The sequence below is a fragment of the Stylophora pistillata genome, chromosome 12, assembly GCF_964205215.1.
Source record: "Stylophora pistillata chromosome 12, jaStyPist1.2, whole genome shotgun sequence".
In the NCBI taxonomy this organism is placed as follows: domain Eukaryota; kingdom Metazoa; phylum Cnidaria; class Anthozoa; order Scleractinia; family Pocilloporidae; genus Stylophora; species Stylophora pistillata.
Window position 1 is genome coordinate 14487060 of NC_142530.1, and position 20163 is coordinate 14507222.

At 37.9% G+C, this 20163-nt stretch overlaps 1 protein-coding gene across 3 annotated transcripts in view; it reads right to left on the reverse strand.

Moving 5' to 3' along the window:
• Positions 1-20163, reverse strand: part of LOC111330828 (telomere-associated protein RIF1) — a 41540-nt gene that overhangs the window by 13655 nt on the left and 7722 nt on the right. For all 3 annotated transcript variants that reach the window (XM_022935789.2, XM_022935786.2, XM_022935787.2), the window contains exons 9-24: positions 19054-19152; positions 18340-18432; positions 17885-17938; positions 17664-17748; positions 11548-11597; positions 10776-10883; positions 9681-10011; positions 6380-6493; positions 5020-5082; positions 4425-4519; positions 3842-3999; positions 3389-3493; positions 2894-2969; positions 2032-2136; positions 1763-1912; positions 691-921 (exon numbers count right to left, since the gene is read on the reverse strand). In XM_022935789.2, coding sequence (XP_022791524.2) covers positions 691-921; positions 1763-1912; positions 2032-2136; positions 2894-2969; positions 3389-3493; positions 3842-3999; positions 4425-4519; positions 5020-5082; positions 6380-6493; positions 9681-10011; positions 10776-10883; positions 11548-11597; positions 17664-17748; positions 17885-17938; positions 18340-18432; positions 19054-19152 — 1917 coding nt within the window. The remainder of the gene's footprint in view (positions 1-690; positions 922-1762; positions 1913-2031; positions 2137-2893; positions 2970-3388; positions 3494-3841; positions 4000-4424; positions 4520-5019; positions 5083-6379; positions 6494-9680; positions 10012-10775; positions 10884-11547; positions 11598-17663; positions 17749-17884; positions 17939-18339; positions 18433-19053; positions 19153-20163) is intronic.

Consider the following 20163-nt stretch of genomic DNA (forward strand, 5'->3'; position numbering starts at 1 on the left):
AGTAAAATTTTAACATTATCAGAATAAGATTTTGTATCTTATCAGAAGCAGAGATTTTTTTTATCCTCAAGAAGTTGCGCTTCTTTCGAACTTAGCAACCTCCTGCGTGCATCCATAACTCTTTATAGTTCACCACTAAATTTTCTCCGGTTCTTATTGGTTTAAATCGATCACGTGACGCGATAGCGTCCATCCGTGGAGAGACACTATCAGCCCATAGTGCCCGCCCGCGGAAAATACCCGGATGGATAGTGCCCGTCCGCGGAAAATACCTGGATTGATAGTACTCATCCGTGAAAAGTTTTGAATAGTTTGACGGCCGGGAAGTTAGGCAGATCATAAAAACGGTGACTTTTCAATTCTGACAGGTATAACGTATTATTTAGCCAATGTACGGTTGCGAATTATTGACATTTGTGACAAGCTGTAGGCGCGGAAGAAAATTTAGTGGTGAACAATAAAAACAATAGAGTGTTTATGTCTCGGAACTATCGGTCTGATAGTTGCCCCTTGGAAATTTGATGTTCTTAAAACTAGCATATTTGTTTTAAGAACATCAAATTTCCGCGGGGCAACTATCAGCCGATAGTTCCGAGACAGAAACACTCTATTGTTTAAATAGTGTACGCTGTGGTGGTTACTTATTGTTAAATTGAGTAAGGTGATGACAATGATGTTACACAACGTTACCTTACTATTCCTTGTTCTTTCGCATGCAGACAGTAACTTGGATACCACACTAACCATGCTGGTCATATTACGCATGGGCCGTTGGAGTCTTTTATTCCATTTAGTAGGGGGAGTGTTGGGTGATTTTCCTGATGCTGTGGTTGCCAAGGCGAACAAACTTGGAGTTGAGAAATCAAGGCACTCTATAGCCACCACAATGAGACTGACCATTGAGTCAACAAAAACTATGTCCTGAAATTTAACAAAATCAAAGTCAATCAGCATGTGATCATCAAAACATCCAATATTGACCAAATACAGTCCAACAATCTCTTCCACAACCTCCAACTAATTATATCAAGAGAAGTTTTTCTTAGAGCAAAGCTCAGTTGTATAACAAATTACCTATAGACCTAAGCCAAGTATCTCCATTGACCGATTTCAAATCTAAATCAAGTTGCCACAATTTAAGAAATATTATAAGTTTTAAGTAAACTTTTAGACACGGCCTCCTTAACAAGCAGTTTTTATTTTTTAAATATTTTTACTATTTTTATTTTAGTTAGGTTGATAGTCGAGCGGGGTGGGTGGGGTGGCTGTAAATGACTGTATGATACTCGTGCATAATACTTTTCCTGACAGTCCAAAGAAGAATCATAATCTGCAATTCGTCATTTCGGGACATAGAATAAATTTGCTGTAGAGATTATTCATAGTTTTATTTGAGCGATTCTGCTTCAAGTGACTGTTCAGTACAGATGGAAGACAATACAAACAGGCCGTCAGGACTCAGTCAAGGGTGACCCCAGCTGCTTAATAGCGGTGAAGGAAAAAAGTAATAAGGGGCAAAAAAAGTTTGGGACGTTGACAACCAACATTTAATAGGGTTAACACAGGGTTGTGCATGCCTAGTTCAGTGCCCCTCGCTACAGGTTCAACTGTAATATAAAACGAAGTAAAACTGTGGCCAAAATTAATTAAAATGGTCAGTTCTCTCTCAACAATACAAGGGAAAAAATATTATCATTGTCAATAACAACTTGAGTTTAGTTTAACAATACTGCTGTTCCACAAAATAAAATCCAAAACTTACCTTAGATTTCCAGTCGCCCTGTGCTGAAAGAATCTTTGAGCATAACTCTTCACAGCAAATGTTGGCTTCAGCTGTAGGCACAAGAGCAGCAGCCCGAGAAAAGGAACGGTACAGCTGGACCAAAGCTTTGCCCACCTCTTTGCTGAGAGCCTGCATATGAGGAAAACATGAAGACAAAGAAAATAGGAAAAAATCGTTCCAAGGAAACATGTCTTCAAATTTTCAAAACAATAATTAGCACTGTTGCTAGTGAACTAGCACAAGCATACCTGTGGCAAATTTGTATCCAAAAGATGTTTCACTGGAAATATTAGTGCCAAGTACAGAGTACTGAAGTCATGTTCCAAGGCATCTCCTTGATTGACATCATTTGTCTAAGATAAAAAAAAAAATAGCAATTAGACTGTGAGCAAGAGATTTCTATCACGTGATAGTCAATGAGGGCAAGGCCCAAATCAACTTATCCCCATGGAAAAAATAATAATGATAACAATACTTTACTTACAGTGGGTAACACTGAAAAATTACAAACTGATAAACTTGTGCTCCTCTATATGATAAATAGACATAAACCATGGTGTGTTAAAAACCCCAACAGGCACAAGCAGGGCTCGACACCAACAGTAGCCCACTAGCCACAGACTAGTAGAAATTCAGTTTTGACTAGTGGTTTTCAATTTCCACTAGCCAGTTTGGCTAGTAAACAAACTGAAATTGTCATAACATCTGAAAACATCTATGATGTCACTAGCCATTTGGCTAGTAAGTTGAAAAGTCAGCGTAGAGCCTTGAGGAGGCAGACCAGTTAGCTAAGTCTACAAAGTGCAGCCAGGGATGTTCACAGTGAGGACAACCAAAAAAAAAATCCAGTGAGTGGCAGGGTGGAAAGCTTAAATATAGGACCACCAGCAGTGGTTTCAAAACAAGCCGGCAACTGCCAGAGTTCCACCAGCTACTTGATTGCATGTCCCCGGCTACTCTGGTCATAACAGTCTGCTCATGACAAACAATCTCGGCGTTATCACAGCCACCCACTTTTCCAGTGTCGGCTGCCTACTTCAAAACATTTTGAAACCCCTACACCAGATTACAAGTCCAGCCCCCTCACCACTCAGTCACTTATTGCCAAACCTTTTGAATGTGTTCACTCAGGTGATTAACAACACAGCTCCACAGCCTCCAAAGAGTTTCTTTACCTGTGACAGCACTAAGAAAGGTTAAAGAAATTTTAAATATATCAAAGAGCATTATCAGGTCAACCTAAGAGTAAAATAAAAATAGATCTTTTAATGAAAATTGCTTATCAGTTTGAATTATGTTGATAAAATATTATCAGACTTCTATATCACTTGGTCAGAACTTTACTCGAGGCTCACAGGATAACCTGTAAAATCCTGTTGATTTTCTATCTTTTTTTGTGCACTGTTTTTTTCTCTTTTGCAAGCATCTCAGGACAATTAAATTTTAATCCCAGTTAGACTAATACATTGTAAAGATCATTTGGACCACAAATGCAGTTTTCACAAACCCCGTACAATATGTTTTGAGTATAGAAAAACAGAAAGCAGATAATTGTACGATATTCTTCTACTCCTTTCAATTATGTCTTTTAACGTTGTACAGTACCTTGTTCCTTTTTTAAGGAGATTTAAAACAGTCTGCAAAAAGAACAACTGTCCGGAGGCTGCTATCATTCCACAATCAACAAGATGTTCAAATGCCAAATGAAATCTGTAAATGAAGCATTACAGTATAGTAACTAATACTTACACAACCTACTTCAAAAACTTATGTACACAGTAAGCTTATGTGCCAACACCCCCTCTGTAGGCAATCCACAGGGGGGGGTGAGGAACTTGCGAGGTATGTTAAAGTTTCCTATTGATCTATGCATTACATGCATTTCCCCTCTTCTCTTTGTTTTCGCTACATAGTCTCCTCAGCATATAATTGTTGTGTACGTCTGATAAAAAAAGGAACCTCAATATAAGTGTAATTGCCATGAAACACTGAGCCCTTTCAAATGAGGTACTATTCATTCATACCATTAAAATTGATTCATGAGAATTAATCTCAAACCTCTCCTCCTGCCAGATGCTTTCCAGTAATTGTGGAGTGAATAAAAGTTGAATAAGAAGAAGGGCCGGTGAGCCTTGTGGATTGTCTCTTGAATGAAGTGATGCCATGTGATGGCTCAAAACTTCAGCAGGCAGCTTGGATAAAGCTTCAAGCATTTTCTGTTGTGGAAAAATTAAAGTTGACAAATTCACTTAACAGTGTCACCATAATAGTATTATCGAGAGTGCTTCTTAAAGGAATGTTGCAATATCAAAACCAAAGGGAGGTAACTGCTGATGAAATGGAAAAAGAAGGAAAGCACTCCAATCTCCAGCTGTTGTGGAGGAGTGATAAAAGATTTGGCATTAATTTAAATTTCCACTATCAAATAAACCTTGTCATGAAAAATTAAATTCTCCACTATCTTCATTCATAAAAATTTCACTATGGTGCTTACATCCAACAAGAACGTAAATTAATTTATGGCAAAAGCTACTGAACAAGAAAAGAATGGAAGGTAACTAAAGACTACTGCCAAGAAGGTGTGTATATCTGACCATCAATAAAAATCATTAATTATAGTTATGACTGCAAAAAAACTCACAAGCACCAAAGAAGATGCCATAAGAGAACTGTCCACCAACTCCTGCATAACAGCAAGAAGTGGAAGTAAAAATTCTCCACACTCTGACAATGGACCTTTAAATGAAAAATTGAATGTTATTGTTGTAGAGGAATGTACTAGTACACATATGTACATTCCAGAACATTCCACTGTTTACACTTAACTAATGAGTATAATAGTGCAGGTTAATTGATGATGTGTAATTATGTCCATATAAATGGAGCTCTTAACAAGAGCAAAATGTTCCAGAGCACATTAGGATCACTACAATTGACAGCACATAGAAATGGAGTTTGGATACGAAGCAGAGGATTAGTGGTACAATGATCACCCTGGGTGATTACTTTAGAGCACACACCCCTGATCAGTTAGTCTCAGCTGTTTCAGTGTCTCTGCTTGACCAGTTTCAAGCTTAGAAGTTAATGCTTTCCCACCCCCACCACCCTTACTCGTCAATTTTAGTTTATTGATCACTAGCGCCAGCATCTTCTACTGCTGGTCATTAAACTGTGTTGCCCCAACATCGTAGTCTGTGCTTGATATTAATAGTAATTCAATAAACTTGTATGAGTACCTTTCTCTACGACTTTCTCAATTCTTTTGACAAGCAGGTTCCACACTTTGACACCCAAAGGTTCTTCAAAAAACAGAAAATACAAATACAGTAGAATAAATTGACCCTCTAAGTCATAGGAGTGAACAAAAAATTTATTTATCCTTTCAAAGCCAATACCTTTACAAGAAGAGAGAATTTAGAAAACTCTCAACTGGGGGATATTCTTTGATTAAAGATCAAATTCTCTGATCTAAAATTATAGGGAATGTACGGCAAAAAGTAATGAGGTTTAATATCTAAATTTTTGAAGAGTAAGGGTTTAACCATTGGCACAGCATACAGTACTCTCCTTATCTTTTATTATAACATAACCAAAGTAAAGCGCGTGCTCTGATTGGTCAATTTAGCGTACCCATGGGTGTACGCTGCTGACGTGAGCAAATGCAAAGACTATTTTTCCGCGCACACTTGTTTTTTTCTGGTCACGTAAGATTTGTTAAACAAAAGGGAACTCTTTAGCTACAATATGTTAATGTTATGTTATAAAACAAATGGTAAACACCACAGCGTACACTATTGAGTTATGGATGCACTTGGGAGGTTTGCTAAGCACTCAAGAAGCTAGAGTCGCTCTCAACTATTGCCTCGAGCGACTCTTACGCTTCTTTCGTGCTTAGCAACCTCCCGCGTGCATCCATAACTCAATAGTGTACGCTGTGGTGTTTACCATTTGTTAAATCTATTCTTATTTCATCATTACAAACTATCCACTGAAGATGAGGTGGCCAGTGGTGGATACATGTGCACCAGGCTTTATAGCAGTGAGATAAATATCCTCCGCTAGCCACTGACACTATACACACTCAGGCGAATAGTTGTTTATGTACAAACTAAAACTGTGAGATAATATAGCACAAAAAGATAACTTTAACTCATTTATCGACCTGTCACAATTAATATTACAATATTTTCAAGAAAAAATCTTATATTCCAGCACAAAATATCAGAGTCTGAGTAGCCAATAAGAGTGTGCTTTCAATGTTATCCACTGCTTTAGTATCTACTGAATAATGCTGTGATCTAATTCCAATTTTGTGCCTTTACAGGTAAATTGAGTGATTACATATAGGTTTTTATCAATAATGCTTTAGAAATACACAAGCGAGTAAAAACTAACAAATTATAAAAATTTTAATGTTTCCACCCTTTGGCCACCTCATGACGCCAATATCAAGGAATGAATAAAAGATGGAGTTTCAAAAGAGTTATGACCTGTAAATTTTCATGTAATTTATTTTTATTCAATAGTCAGTAACACAAACTCAATTCTCTCCCATGAAGAGATGCTTTTTAGTCATTTATATATAATTACATTTACCTGTAAGGTCTTTACCAAGAGCTTTGAAGGCTTCCCTCACAGCACTTGTCAGTAGGGGAGCATGTTTCTTAAACTCCTCTGGCTTCTTGAAAGTTACCATCTGCAATCTCTCAGCTAAGAGAAAATATTGAAATTAATTATAGTATTGAACAAAACTCAAAACTTAAGAGACCAGTCAAAGATGATCACAACAAAAGCAAGTTTCAATTATGTTTCAAGTATCGATCAAAAATAATTGGAGACAGCATGGTTTTGCTTCACTTGCTCTATGACTGGTCTAAAACACTTGTGCCACCAACAGCACTTCCTCAACCGATCAGAATCTGATACAAGACAAAACCCAATCATGATGTGCTAACTGAGATGTTTTTTCCCTTCATGCCATCAACCTGTACTCATATTTACAGGTGTCTTGAAAACACAGACCTTGAAAACACAGCTAGACCACAGACCGCAGACCTCGAAAACAGAGACCTTGAAAAATCTCTTTTTGACATTTCGAAGAGAACCGTGGTTTTGAAGCAGTCTTTTTTTTTTTCGATGAGAGAGATTTAGTCAAAACAAGCATTACGTGCGACTGGAAGTCGACAAAGATTAATTAAATATTTGCTTTGTGTTAAAGCCAGTGGTCTACAAACAAATATATTTTGGTCAAAGTCCCTCTCAGTTACTTCAATAAAGCTTACTTCGATAATTTACGCGGACGCGTCCAACTTTGAGGGCGGTACAAACTCATTTATGGCTCCTTAATAGACAATCCCTGGTTTCAGGTAGCGGTTTACACATATCCTTGAAGGCAAAAGTTCAAGTCCCTCGTCAGTTTGGCGATAGCAATTGCTGCCTGGGAAAAACCACTACAGTGTAAAATGTTGAAAGGCTTCGCCTGCTTGTGTGCTATCGAGGCAATTAAAAAATACAAGGATATCTGAAACCTATAAACATCAATACCGAATGGCTGGCAGGAAATGAAAACACTGACTCATACGCCACTATTACGCATTACAGCGATCGGTTTAGGACACAGCTGCAACCTTTAGATGCTGCAGATTTTGTAACATCTTCGTCTCCTTTGCTACGATCTTCAGATTTGAGTCTCCCGGCGCTGCGGAAGAAAACAAAATTGCTTCACAACCATGGTTCTCTTTCAAATGTCGTAAGCAAATTTTCATGGTCTGCGTTTTCGAGAAACCCCCTGGGTTTTCTCGCAAACACAGACCCTAAAACACAGACCTCGACAAACTGCAGACTTTACTAGATGCCGCATAGTTTGTAACTTCTTGGTCTCACAAGCAACGCTGTACAACCATGGTTCTCTCCGAAATGTCTAAAACAGTTTTTAATTTGGGTCTGCATTTTTGGGTCTGTGTTTTCGAGAAACCCCCTGGGTTTTCTCGAAAACATAGACCCAAAAACTCAGACCTGGACAAACCGCAAACTTTACTAGATGCCGCATATTTTGTAACACCTTAGTCTCATAAGCATTTTCGAGGCCTCGACATTGCAGTTCTCAAAATTTTTTTTTCAACATTTGGTTATGTTAAAAAAAAGGACTTTTATATGGGAGAATATTTAAAACTGCTGCACAGACTTTAGCAAACCAATGTAACTCGTCTCGGTTCCAAGTTTTTGTACTCATGTACTCTGACGGATTCTTAAAGCTTTATAATCAGATGTCAACTAGACTCTAAACATTCTTCTCCCCTCTTTGCTATTTTCATTCTCGCGCTTAATAAAAATGTCTTTAACACAATTTGATTGACATAACGCATTAGTCACGCAAGGTATTGCGTGACGAATATTTCCACGCTTGGATCATGTGCTGGTGCTGATCATCTGATCATCTACTTCATCAATGTGGTTGTGAAGCGTTGCTTATGAGACTAAGGTGTTACAAAATATGCGGCATCTAGTAAAGTTTGCGGTTTGTCAAGGTCTGCGTTTTTGGGTCTGTGTTTTTGAGAAAACCCAGGGGGTTTCTTGAACACAGACCCAAAAACGCAGACCCAAATTAAAAACTCTGTTTTATACATTTTGGAGAGAACCATGGTTGTAAAGCGTTGCTTGTGAGACCAAGAAGTTACAAACTATACGGCATGTAGTAAAGTTTGCAGTTTCTTGAGGTCTGCGTTTTTGGGTCTGTGTTTCGAGAAAACCCAGAGGGCTTCTCGAAAACGCAGACCCCGAAAATTTGCTTACGACATTTCAAAGAGAACCATGGTTGTGAAGCGATTTTGTTTTCTTTAGCAGCGCCAGGAGACTCAAATCTGAAGATCGTAGCAAAGAGATGAAGATGTTACAAAATCTGCAGCATCTAAAGGTCGCAGCTGTGTCCTAAATCAATCGCTGTAATGCATAATGGTGGCGTACGAGTCAGTGTTTTCATTTCCTGCCAGCCAGTCGGTATTGATGTTTAGGTTTCAGATATCCTCCCATTTTTTAATTGCCTCGATAGCACACAAGCAGGTGAAGCCTTTCAACATTTTACACTGTAGTGGTTTTTCCCAGGCAGCAATTGCTATCACCGAACTGACAAGGGACTTAAACTTTTGCCTTCAAGGAATATGTGGAAACTGCAACCTGAAACCAGGGATGGTCTATTAAGGAGCCATAAATGAGTTTGTACCGCCCTTAAAGTTGGACGTGTCCGCGTAAATTATCGAAGTAAGCTTTATTGAAGTAACTGAGAGCGACTTTGACCAAAATTTATTTGTTTGTAGACCACTGGCTTTAACACAAAGCAAATATTTTAATTAATCTTTGTCGACTTCCGGTCACACATAATGCTTGTTTTGACTAAATCTCTCTCATCGAAAAAAAAAAAAACTGCTTCAAAACCGAGGTTCTCTCTGAAATGTCGAAAAAGATTTTCAAGGTCTGTATTTTCGAGGTCTGTGTTTTCAAGGTCTAGCTGTATTTTCGAGGTCTGTGTTTTCGAGGTCTGCAGTCTGTGTTTTCGAGGTCTGTGTTTTCGGGACACCCTCATATTTACCTTGAGTTCTCACTGGCTCAGTAGGATAATAAATTCCTTTACTCCAGAGTGGTCAATATCTTAGGAAACCACAAAACTTCTACAACTACAGTTCTTGTAAATTTTGTTGGCCTACAGAAGGCTTCACTGAAATCAGATGTGGTGAGTATTTTCCCATTACTTTACAATATTCTCCTCCTATGACTTGATGAAAACCCTGTATTCACCCTTGTTGACTCATCAGCCATTAGCCACTTAAATATTTGTGTTGTTTTAAAGGATCTCAATGAATCAAGACAACCATGGTAACAATCAGCAAGGAAAATTTCATACCAAGTGAAACAATAAAATCAGGATTTGTACTGAAGCATGTGTCCTCTGTCTTCAGCAATTCCATCAATATCTCACACCCTTGTCCTAAAAGCTTTTGTTTTGCTGGTTTGGCAAAACTTGCATTCAACACCGTTGGTGTTCTTGGAGTTCCCATGTCTTTCAGAGATCTGCGAATACTTGATTTGGGTGTTTCTGCCATCATATCTGACAAGAGTTTGTTGTTTGTCGGTGTTGGAGGGCATTTGAGTTCACTGAGCCCTTCCTTTGTCTTCAATGAGCTGACTTGATCAATGGCTGTGCCAAAGACAAACTGAAGAAGTGGGGTGCAAACCTAAAATAAAAAATAGTACAAAGTCGTTATGTACATTTTCACTTTTTCTTCAGACTAAATTTCACAGGTATAATGATCAAGCTCAAAAAACCCTTGATCTAGTGATATCTACCTGTGACAGAGTTCAAATGTAGTCGCAGGAAGAAAATCGCAATTTCCTTGTGAAAAAAAGGGATACGCAAATACACCCCTACCTCAAGAAAGTGTTGCACAACTACCTCTAACAGCTGTACCTCATAAAAACAGTTGCCAACAAAATCAATTTGACAATGCACAGACTCATGACTTCACACTGCAACCATCTTGAAAATTATCTCAAAATGTCAGTTCCAAAAAGCTAGTATTATAAGTAACCATATGTTTCCCCTTTTACTCCAAAGATCTCATAAGCAATTTTCCTTACTATCTGCTATCCAATTCTTATGGTGTTTGCTTAGAGAATTTGGTATTGAATCAACTAAAATTCCATTGTTGATATTTTCATTTATTCTCATCACTTGTCTGCTTGATATTGTATTGATATTGTAAGGAGAAAGTCTGTCTTGGTCACTCATGGGAGTTAATTAGGGTTAAAAAGGACTGGAAATGGCACTCTTCACAAATTTGGGAAGACATTTAAGATCAGAAAGCCCAATCATATCAGTCAGGGAAAGTGAAATGTTTATGATTACCGTGAGATAAATACAATATGACTTACAGCTCTCCTATAATCTATAACTAGCAGTATTTTGTACATCAGGGCCAAAAAAAGATTATTATTATACCTGATCAAACAATTCTTGAACTTTTGGACCCAATGAACAAACAAAATGCCACCAAGTGGAAAGTCTGGCAGCTTCAACTGTTTCACTTCTCTCCTTGACAGCAAGGTTCTGAAAATTAATGCAACATATAAATTATTGACAGTTCATGTATGAAAATTTAAAACCCACGATGACTGAAAAGAGAAACAAAGAGGAGAAGGTGCAAAGAGGAGGGATTGAAGAGAGTTAAACAGAGAAATAATACAAAGGGGTTAAAAGAGAGCTCTAAATGAAAGAGTGATCTCTGAACCTTTCTCGTTGTTGGAAAAGGACAAATTAGTGCACAAAACGATCTCGAAAGAGTATCTGGTAGTCAATGAACTTTAAAATAAACAAACCCACCATGCCTCAACCTTGCAGTAAAATTTTCTCAAGCAATAAATGCATTTTACAAATGCATGTTAAAGAATTTGAGGAAGAGAATTTGACATTTCATTTACTGCAATGCTTAAACTGCTAATAATGTCAGCTAGCAATAAGTTCAAATAGTTACACTTCACAGCTCGAGTTGCATAATGAAAAGCTGTTAAACAAGTTTAAATGTATTTCAAACTGCTCTTAATAGTGCAATTTCATCAAAATGATTGTTATCAATGCAACACTGTTTTATCCAGGTTTGTTTTACTGCCAGGTTATGGTTCACAGATTACAAGGAACCAAGAAACAAGATTTAGGAATTATTTTGATTATATGTGGGGATTTTAATTTCACAAAGTGAGGAACCTTTTCTTACCCTTAATGGAGTCAAAATAAGCTTGACCCTCTTAGGGCTGCTGATGACACCTAGAAATAATAATACATATAACAAAAATAACAGTCACTGGTCAGAAGGTTTCACTTGACCCTTTATACACCAACATCAGTATGCAAGTTCTGTGTACTATTCCATTTCCTATGGTTGAGGTTCCAATCATTTCCTTTACTTTCATCAACTGAATGTTTGATTCAGGGGTGATGCTGTTAGGAGCAAATATTAGAGGTTTATTGTTCAGAATAGTCTGGAGTGATCGTTGAGGAGGAGAAGCCACAAAAAGTCAATCTCATAACACCCCACTACACAAAGGGTTTGACGTTAGATTATGATAGGCTGATACCTTGAAATCTTCACTACCTTTGTCGCATTCACAGACTGTGGGGTCAGTGACTTGCTATTAGTAGCAGTGAAGTGCTCTTGGAAGTAGAAATATTAATATCTTCAGGAACTTTCAGCAGTACATCTTAGAACTACTCAACCAAGTAGAGTAAATTTGGAGGGATGATGTAACTTATATGGCAGTTACTTAATGCAAGGTAATTTTGGTTGGTTGGATAACTGTTGTCATGGGTTTCCATGGCAACAGTTGCTAAAGAAACCAAGAAAAAACACAGTTTTGTGAAAGAGTCAAAACTGCTGAAAATAATAAATTGCAGTTGTTCATTTGAAAAAAACAAAACAAAAAAAAACAAAAAAAACCCATATCATTAATCTTGCTTTATATATACAAAGGCAAAGATACATTTACCCTAAAGGGCTTGCAAATGTTATGATTTGTTTGGAGGATTTCATATTGCATTTAACTTTCTAGCTGCAATGGCCAAGAAATTTTGAGAAAGCGGTATATAATAAATTATAATCACAGAACCTGGCCATTGTGGCTTTTATTCAACAATTAAGCTCCTTGAAGGAAAGTCATTCAATGGCAGTCAGTTTATAACTAAGGCACACAAGCTTTTGATAGAAGCTTTGCTGAGGTTGCAGTGAAAAGCATACTGTGCCTGGACCTCAAAGAAGAAGCGAGTTACGATGTAATTAACAAAAATATTTGCACATAAAAGGCAGCATCCACTGAAGGGAGGAAAGATACATATCCTCTGCAGAGTGCTACATTATCACATGTTCAGGGGAGTTAAGAAGCAGAGTTTGTCACCATAGTTTAAGTTCAGAGGAAAGCTATATAAACATGGTGCCCAAAAGACACTGGGAAACACATTTTGAGGCAACAGCTGATATAAATCTTCACTTTAACTCCATAGATACAACAAATCACTGCCATTGGCTTCAAGTTTAAATCATGGACATTTAATAACTGAGAGTCAATGAGTGGCCATCATTCCATCAGCAGATCATCAAAAATCATTATTTTGTGTGTTGAAGGGGGAGTCCATGAGTTCTGATAAAAATTCACCCTTGCCAGAGGTCTTTTTTGGCCAATCTAAGAGTCAATGACCTCTGATAAGTGCTCCTGATTGCAAGGAGTTGGATGGTCATTCATGGAGTCAATGAGTTCGGAGAAGAGCTCCTAATTGCCAGAAGTTTCTTGGTAGCTAGATCATAGAGTCAATGAGCTATGATAAGAGCTTCAGATTGCAAGAAGTTTGTTGGTATATCATGGAGTCAACAAGCACTGATGAGAGCTCTCAATTGCAAGAAATTTGTGACCTCTCATGGGAAAACGTTCCGAAAGGTTAGCCATTTTTAAACGGATAGCCATTCATCTGCCGTTCGACTGGATTGGCATGCCGTTTGAACACCTCAAGCTATCCGTACTTGAATATTCATCATCCATTCGAACCGTTCGAGCTATCCGTTTAAGAAACTTCATCATCCGTTTGAATGCCTCCAGCCATCCATTCTTGAGTATTCATAATCCGTTCGAACGCCTCCAGCTATTCGTTCTTGAATATTCATCATCCGTTCATACGGTTCAAGCTATCCGTTCGAGAAAATTCATCAGCCATTCACTTGGCACTTAGGCAACGATGATAGAAACATTTTCGGTGTGATTGCAATCCATATCTTCTCTCGTTGAATTCTCCATTTTGTGATTGTGTGAAATGGTGGTAATTGACACAAGTTGTTAGCAGTTACCAAGGCAATGCATTTTTGATGGACTGACAGGGAAGCTGGGATTATGGAAATTTAAACCTGAATTGAAGTTGAGAAGTATCGAATTGTATGCTTTTCATGTGCAAGTTCCTTGGTTGTACCTTATCTTAATTGGTTGGATTCAATAATAAAAAATATTAATTGTAATCCATTTGAATGCGCCAAAAGCAAAGTCGAGTTATTCAAACGATCAAGTTCCGACTAGTTTCAAGTGATCTTTTCACAGATTGTGTCAAATACCTCGCGTAACTTAACACCGCGTCACCCAACATGTGACACTTTCATGAAATAATCCTTCGCTTTGGCTCAAGACGAGAGCTTGGGACGCCTGTGTCGGCATTCGTTTTGATGAAACCATCTGTTCAAATAATTTCTACAGGCAATCACTTGTTTGACCGCTTAGCTGTTTATCCATTCGATCTCATCTGTGAGGCTCATCTCTGTGTTCGAAAAATTAGCTGTTAATTCATCCGTTCGATAATTTTCATTAGCCGTTCATCCATTCAACCTAATCCATTTGAAAATTTTAATTAGCTGTTCATCCGTTCGACCTCATCCGTTCTAAAATTTTAATTAGCCGTTCATCTGTTCGAAAATTTTCACTAGCCATTCATCCGTTCGAAAATTTTAATTAGCTTTTCATCCGTTCACAGTATCCGTTTCGAATGGCTTTCCTAGCCGTTTGTCACCTGTTCGCTTGCCGTTCCGTTCATTGTTCGAACGGCTACCGTTAGGAACGTTTTCGCGTGAGAGGTCACATTTGTTCTTTGATTAGGGATTGAGTCAATGAGCTCTTATAAGAGCTCCCAAATGCAAGGAATTGGTTGGTAGATCAGGGAGTCAATGAGCTTTAATATTATTGATAAGAGCTCCTGATTGCCCAAAGTTTTTTGGTGGTTCAGGGAGTCGATGACCTCTGATAAGTGCTCCTGATTCCAAGGAGTTGGATGGTCATGCATTTAGGGAGTCAATGAGCTCAGCTGATAAGAGCGCCTGATTACCAGAAGTTTGTAGGTAGATCAGAGAGTCTATGGGCTAGCTCTGATAAGAGCCCCCAATTGCCAGAAGTTTGTTGGTAGATCAAGGAGTCAATGAGCATTAATAAGAGCTCCCGATTGCAGGAAGTTTGTTGGTTGATCAAGAAGTCAATGAGCTCTGATAAGGGCTCCTGATCATGTGGTTTGTTAGTCAATCAGGATGTCAATGAGCTCCTGATATCAAGAATTGTGTTGGTTGGTCAGGGAGTCATGGAGCTCTGATAAGAGCTCCCAATTACAAGGAGGGTGTTGGTAGATCAGAGAGTCAATGAGCTCCGATAAGTGCTCCCAAATGAAAGAAGTTTGTTGGTTGATTAGGGAGTCAATGAACTCTGATAAGAGTTCCTTATTGCCAGAGGTTTGTTGGTACATCAGGGAGTCAATGAGCTTTGATAAAAGCTCCCAGTTGCAAGAAGTTTGTTGGTAGATCAGGGAATCAATGAACTCTGATAACTGCTTCCCATTGCAAGTTTGTTGGTAGATCAGGGAATCAATGAATTCTGATAACTGCTCCCCATTGCAAGTTTGTTAGTAGATCAGGAAGTCAATGAGCTCTGATAAGTGCTCCCGATTGCCAGTGGTTTGTTGGTTGATCAGGGAGTCAATGACCTCTGATAAGAGCTCCAGATTGCCAGGTTTGTTGGTTGATCAGGGAGTCATGCAATGACCTCTGATAAGAGCTCCTGATTGCCAGAAGTTTGTTGGTAGATCAGGGAGTCAATGAGCTCTGATAAAAGCTCCTGATCATGTGAAGTTTGATGGTCAATGAGGAAATCAGTCAGCTCTGATATGAGCTCCTGATTGCAAGAATTTTGTTGTTTGATCAGGGAGTCAATGAGCTCTGATAAGAGCTCCAGATAGCATTAGATTTGTTAGTAGATTGGAGAGTCAATCAGCTCTATATGTGGCTCTTGTCCTGTGCATAACTGTTAACTCTATGTCTTAAGGTGGCATAATTGGCACAAGTCAGAAGCCTGGAAAGATGGTTTCTTACTACCCATGAGCAAGCTGTAATTTTTACAGTTACCAAAGACATAAAGGATTTATTGCACAGTAATTGAAGCACACAGAGAATCTGGTAAAAGTACAATGAATAGGGACAGAGAAACTGACTTGCACTAGGATGACCATAGAGTCAGAACGGATCCATTTTTTAGTGCTGTATTAAGTATGTTAAACAAACTGGCTACAGGAGCTGTCAAGCCAGACAACCAGGGTCCTCCAATTATGTATGTATAAGGGCAAAGTTTTTGTTAGGTTTCATCTCAAAAATTATGACTTGAAACCAACAGGAAAAAAATCTAAAAGAATGAATTCCTTTGCAAAGCTTTAAAACTAAGTTAAAAATTCACACTAACCCCAGGTTAGGTTGCTTGTGTTTTGAACAACCTGGCCATGGTGAGAACCTTTTAACAGTGAGCGCAGACAGGAATTCATCTGCTAAAATGCTTATTGTGTCAAGATTTAGTGATATAAAACTCAGAGAGGTTCTGAAGTTCAAACTGTCCTCCATTCCTAGCACTTCAGCTCACAGATGGGTCTCCAAGGAGACCCATCTGAGGAGGAAGACACAAGATTGTTTCTCCATACTGAAGACTGCCCTTAAGATCATGGCTGCATCTTAGCTGACAGTCACCTGATATCAATGCAGCTGTCCTTTGTATCTCTACATATTATCAATTGAGACGTGACCAGCTATGATTCCGTACCAGAGCAAAGGACATGCTCTGCTTTCTTCCAACACATGGTCTCATGGAAAAGCTTGGACAAGAGCTTTGAAGGCTTCTACCAGCATTTCACCCTCGTATAGAGTTTGACATCACAAGTGGCATTTGCCAGATTAATTGGCCAAAGGAAGGCTCAAAAGGCTCTTGTGAATAACATCCATGGGTGCTCACATTTACTGGTCTTAGGAGAGAATAAATACCAAGAAGTTGTTTAACCTGGTGAGGCTTTCATAAGCTCACTTTATGCTCCTCCAAGTAAGGCTAGTTAACTATCTTGTCATGTACTTTAAATACAGATTTTCAATTGGTTGGCTGATAGAACTTCAACAACTTTACCAACCTCAACTGGGAAAAGAAGCATTTCCCAGTTGTCTTTTTTCAATTGATTTATCACACAGGCTTTGTGTTTTTTTAAGCTACCTGTAACAACATCTGCCAGTTATTCTTTTCAGTATAAATTAAGAAAATTAGCAACAATGCAACAACAACTGATCCAAAATGATTATGACCATTCTCTTTTATCACAAATCAATAGCAAATAGTAATTTAAATGGAATTTTTTAAAAATATATTTCACATAAACCCTGTTGGTTTGATTCTTGCAGCCACTGCCATGGTAGCAGTTAAACTGACCACAATTATCCTACATTGAGTAACAAGAAAAATGAACTCCCCTCCACCAACCCCCAACCCCAAAAGGTATAACATTTGATTGAGTTGTACCTTAGATATTGCTAAACAGTTCCTCACCCACATGCAGACACCATATTTATGAGTACTACCAAAAGCAACCCCACCCCTGTTAAAAATTTAAGTGTGTAGAAAGCCACTGGACCTGGAATTTGTGACCATGGCGAGCGGAGCGGAATTGGAGATTGGAGAATTCTTCCACTAAATTTGGATGACCTGAGATTCTTTCTCATTCAGACATGAAGAATGAAGGATATTTGTTTGTTTACACTATTCTCCTGCTACCATGTTTCTTGATAAAATTCCTGTGAAGAATTGAAAACCCTTTACACCCTAATATCAGTATGTTTACTCTGATCTATACATTTCCTAAAGTGCTAAAAAGGAGAATTTGTTTAACAATCAAAAGTTTCCTAAGTTGGTGATCATTTTCTTTATCTTTGTGACCTGAAGTTGTGATTCAGCAGTGATACATTAAGGAGAAATTAGATACTGCTGACTCAGTTAAGAGTCAATGGGTTCAATTTACCTGATGAGAGGGCAAAGTTGTCAATGAGGATATTCCAAGCAGAAAAGGACATAACCTGAACTTCATCTGATGGATCTCGAAATCCCTAAAAGTAATATTACATTGTAAACATTAATAGCTGTCTTAAGACTCAGCGAATATTGCTCAGCACAACAAAAGGAAGAATTTAAAGAAAGAAAAATCAATTGAATCCCAGTAACATAAACTGAGAACCACATTACCTGCTCAACAAGCTTTAGTAAGTCATTAATCAAACTGCCCCCTCTATGCAAGGTCTGCAGAGAACAAATGACATGTCATATGAAGAGTTTGTTGATTATTTCTGCTACCTTCAATAATTTTTCAACTCACATACACTACCTGCCTAACCTAGATTATTCTTGGAAATTACTTTGTTCATTTTTTTTTTTTACAAACAAGAAGTGTGTATTGAAGTTAACAAAGAAAAAATTAACTCACCCGGTTTAAGATACACATGCATATATGTTACTGTGTTCTTAACCTTACAGCACCACTCAAAAGTAAATTGATCGTCTTGACTTAAAACTGTACTCTCACTCTAAAAATTTTCCAACATTCAAGGGTAGAAAATCAAGGATCCAGAATCAACGATTGAGGGTGGCACGTACTGTGTGTATGCTCAGGCCATGCTCAGTGAGCCAAATCTTTTACCCACCTCTCCGAGAATTTGGACAATGCAGCACCAACACTTGAGCACAAATAATCCTTTATTTTCTGAACACATTTTAGGAAACTCTTTCAACAAGCTCTGGAAATAAGAAAAATTAACAATAAATCTGGCTCTTGATATTTTAAATAAAAGTTGAATATCTTTTACAGCATTAATTATTACTGTTAGAACTGGATATTTTGCTGAAAGCCAAGATATGCTGAATAGTGACATCCATGTGACCCTAGCTAAAATCTACTAGATAGAGGGTACCTACTCAGGCTGGGACATATCTTTCACACTTTTTTCATACTTGTACTTTATTTTGTTATATATTTACAAGATATTCCTTTGACCTGCAGCTAGAAAATGCCAATCAGGACAGGTCAATTATTTTGCAACAAACTTAATTCAATTACAATGGAAATAAAATAGAAATGAAGAAATATAACACAAAAAGATGCACAAGAAAAAAGGAAAACAAAACAGGAGAGTCCGAGAGTGTATGATACTTATTGTAGACCTGGTTCAATTTGATTCAATTTTGCTTCAAGTGATTGAATTTTAATGATTATATTTTGCCATTAGAGACACAGTGACTCCATTATCGTAATGCTAATGTTCTTGGAACTATTGAAGGAAAGTCATGTTGATCAGATGGACGTACAGGTTAAAGGATTTCTCATTTTCCAAGAAAGGGATTAAAAAATATCAACTCACTCCTTTCAGAAGTGGAACAAGAATTTTTATAACTCTATCTTGGGACAACATCAAGTGCTCCAATCCAGCATACATCACCACTAATGCCCTTTCGCACACCTGGAAGAGAGACGAGAACAGTTTGAAAATTTAACAATGTTCTGTTATACTGTTAATGAACTTAAGGGTTTAATTAATGTTATAGTGATAATGAATTAGGATTTAAATAATAGGAATCATCACTAGGTGTAAGATACATGACATGAGAGGTCCCAGAGAGTAAACATATATAGCTAAGTTGCATGCATATTGAGGTTGTGATATATTGTGTAACTGTAGTTTAGGTAGTGATTATTAAAGTTCGGTCGGCGTTTTAACCAAGGATTGGCGTCACTTTTCTTAAGTAAGACAACATGTTCTACCAGCCAAACTGAAAAGATGGGATCATGTGTAATTAAGGAAGTCTTGGTTTAACAATCAAGAGACCACAAATGAGTTTATATCAGTCCAAAGTCAATTAATGTATCAGGTGAGAGTTGGCTGGTGATCAGTTTACAGATGACCAACAGTCTTCTTAAATTCAACCAATACAGTTTTTCCCCTTTTTGAGCCATAACTGTAGAGTACTTTCAGTATGGCTTTCATGATCTAGATTACAAAGGTTCATGGGATTGACTATTAAAAGCATGGCGGATGAAATTTGGTGTTTACTGTGCAGCCTCTATTAGAATTGTGACCCTCCACAGGATTTCCAGCATAATGGTGATGACACTGGCACACTATTTTAGCACGGTACACAAAAGAAATTTTCGTTAACACAGTAGCAGCGTGTCACAATGCACTCCTGATTAAAATTTTCTTTTGTTCCATATAAACAATGAACCGTGTTCAGGTTAAACAAAGAAGCATGTTAAAGGGTGTGAAAAGAAAAGCCGTGTTATGCCGTGTCATATTGCACTCTGGTGTGTGAAATATCCCGCGTGTTAAATAATACCCATGTCAGATCAAAACATCTGTAAGAGATTGCACGTGCGAAAAATTATCCTATCTCCATTAAAGCAAAACCTGCATTCTTAACTTATTTTCATCATCGAATCACTGACTCGTGTTGTAAACTTCACCTGAATCAAG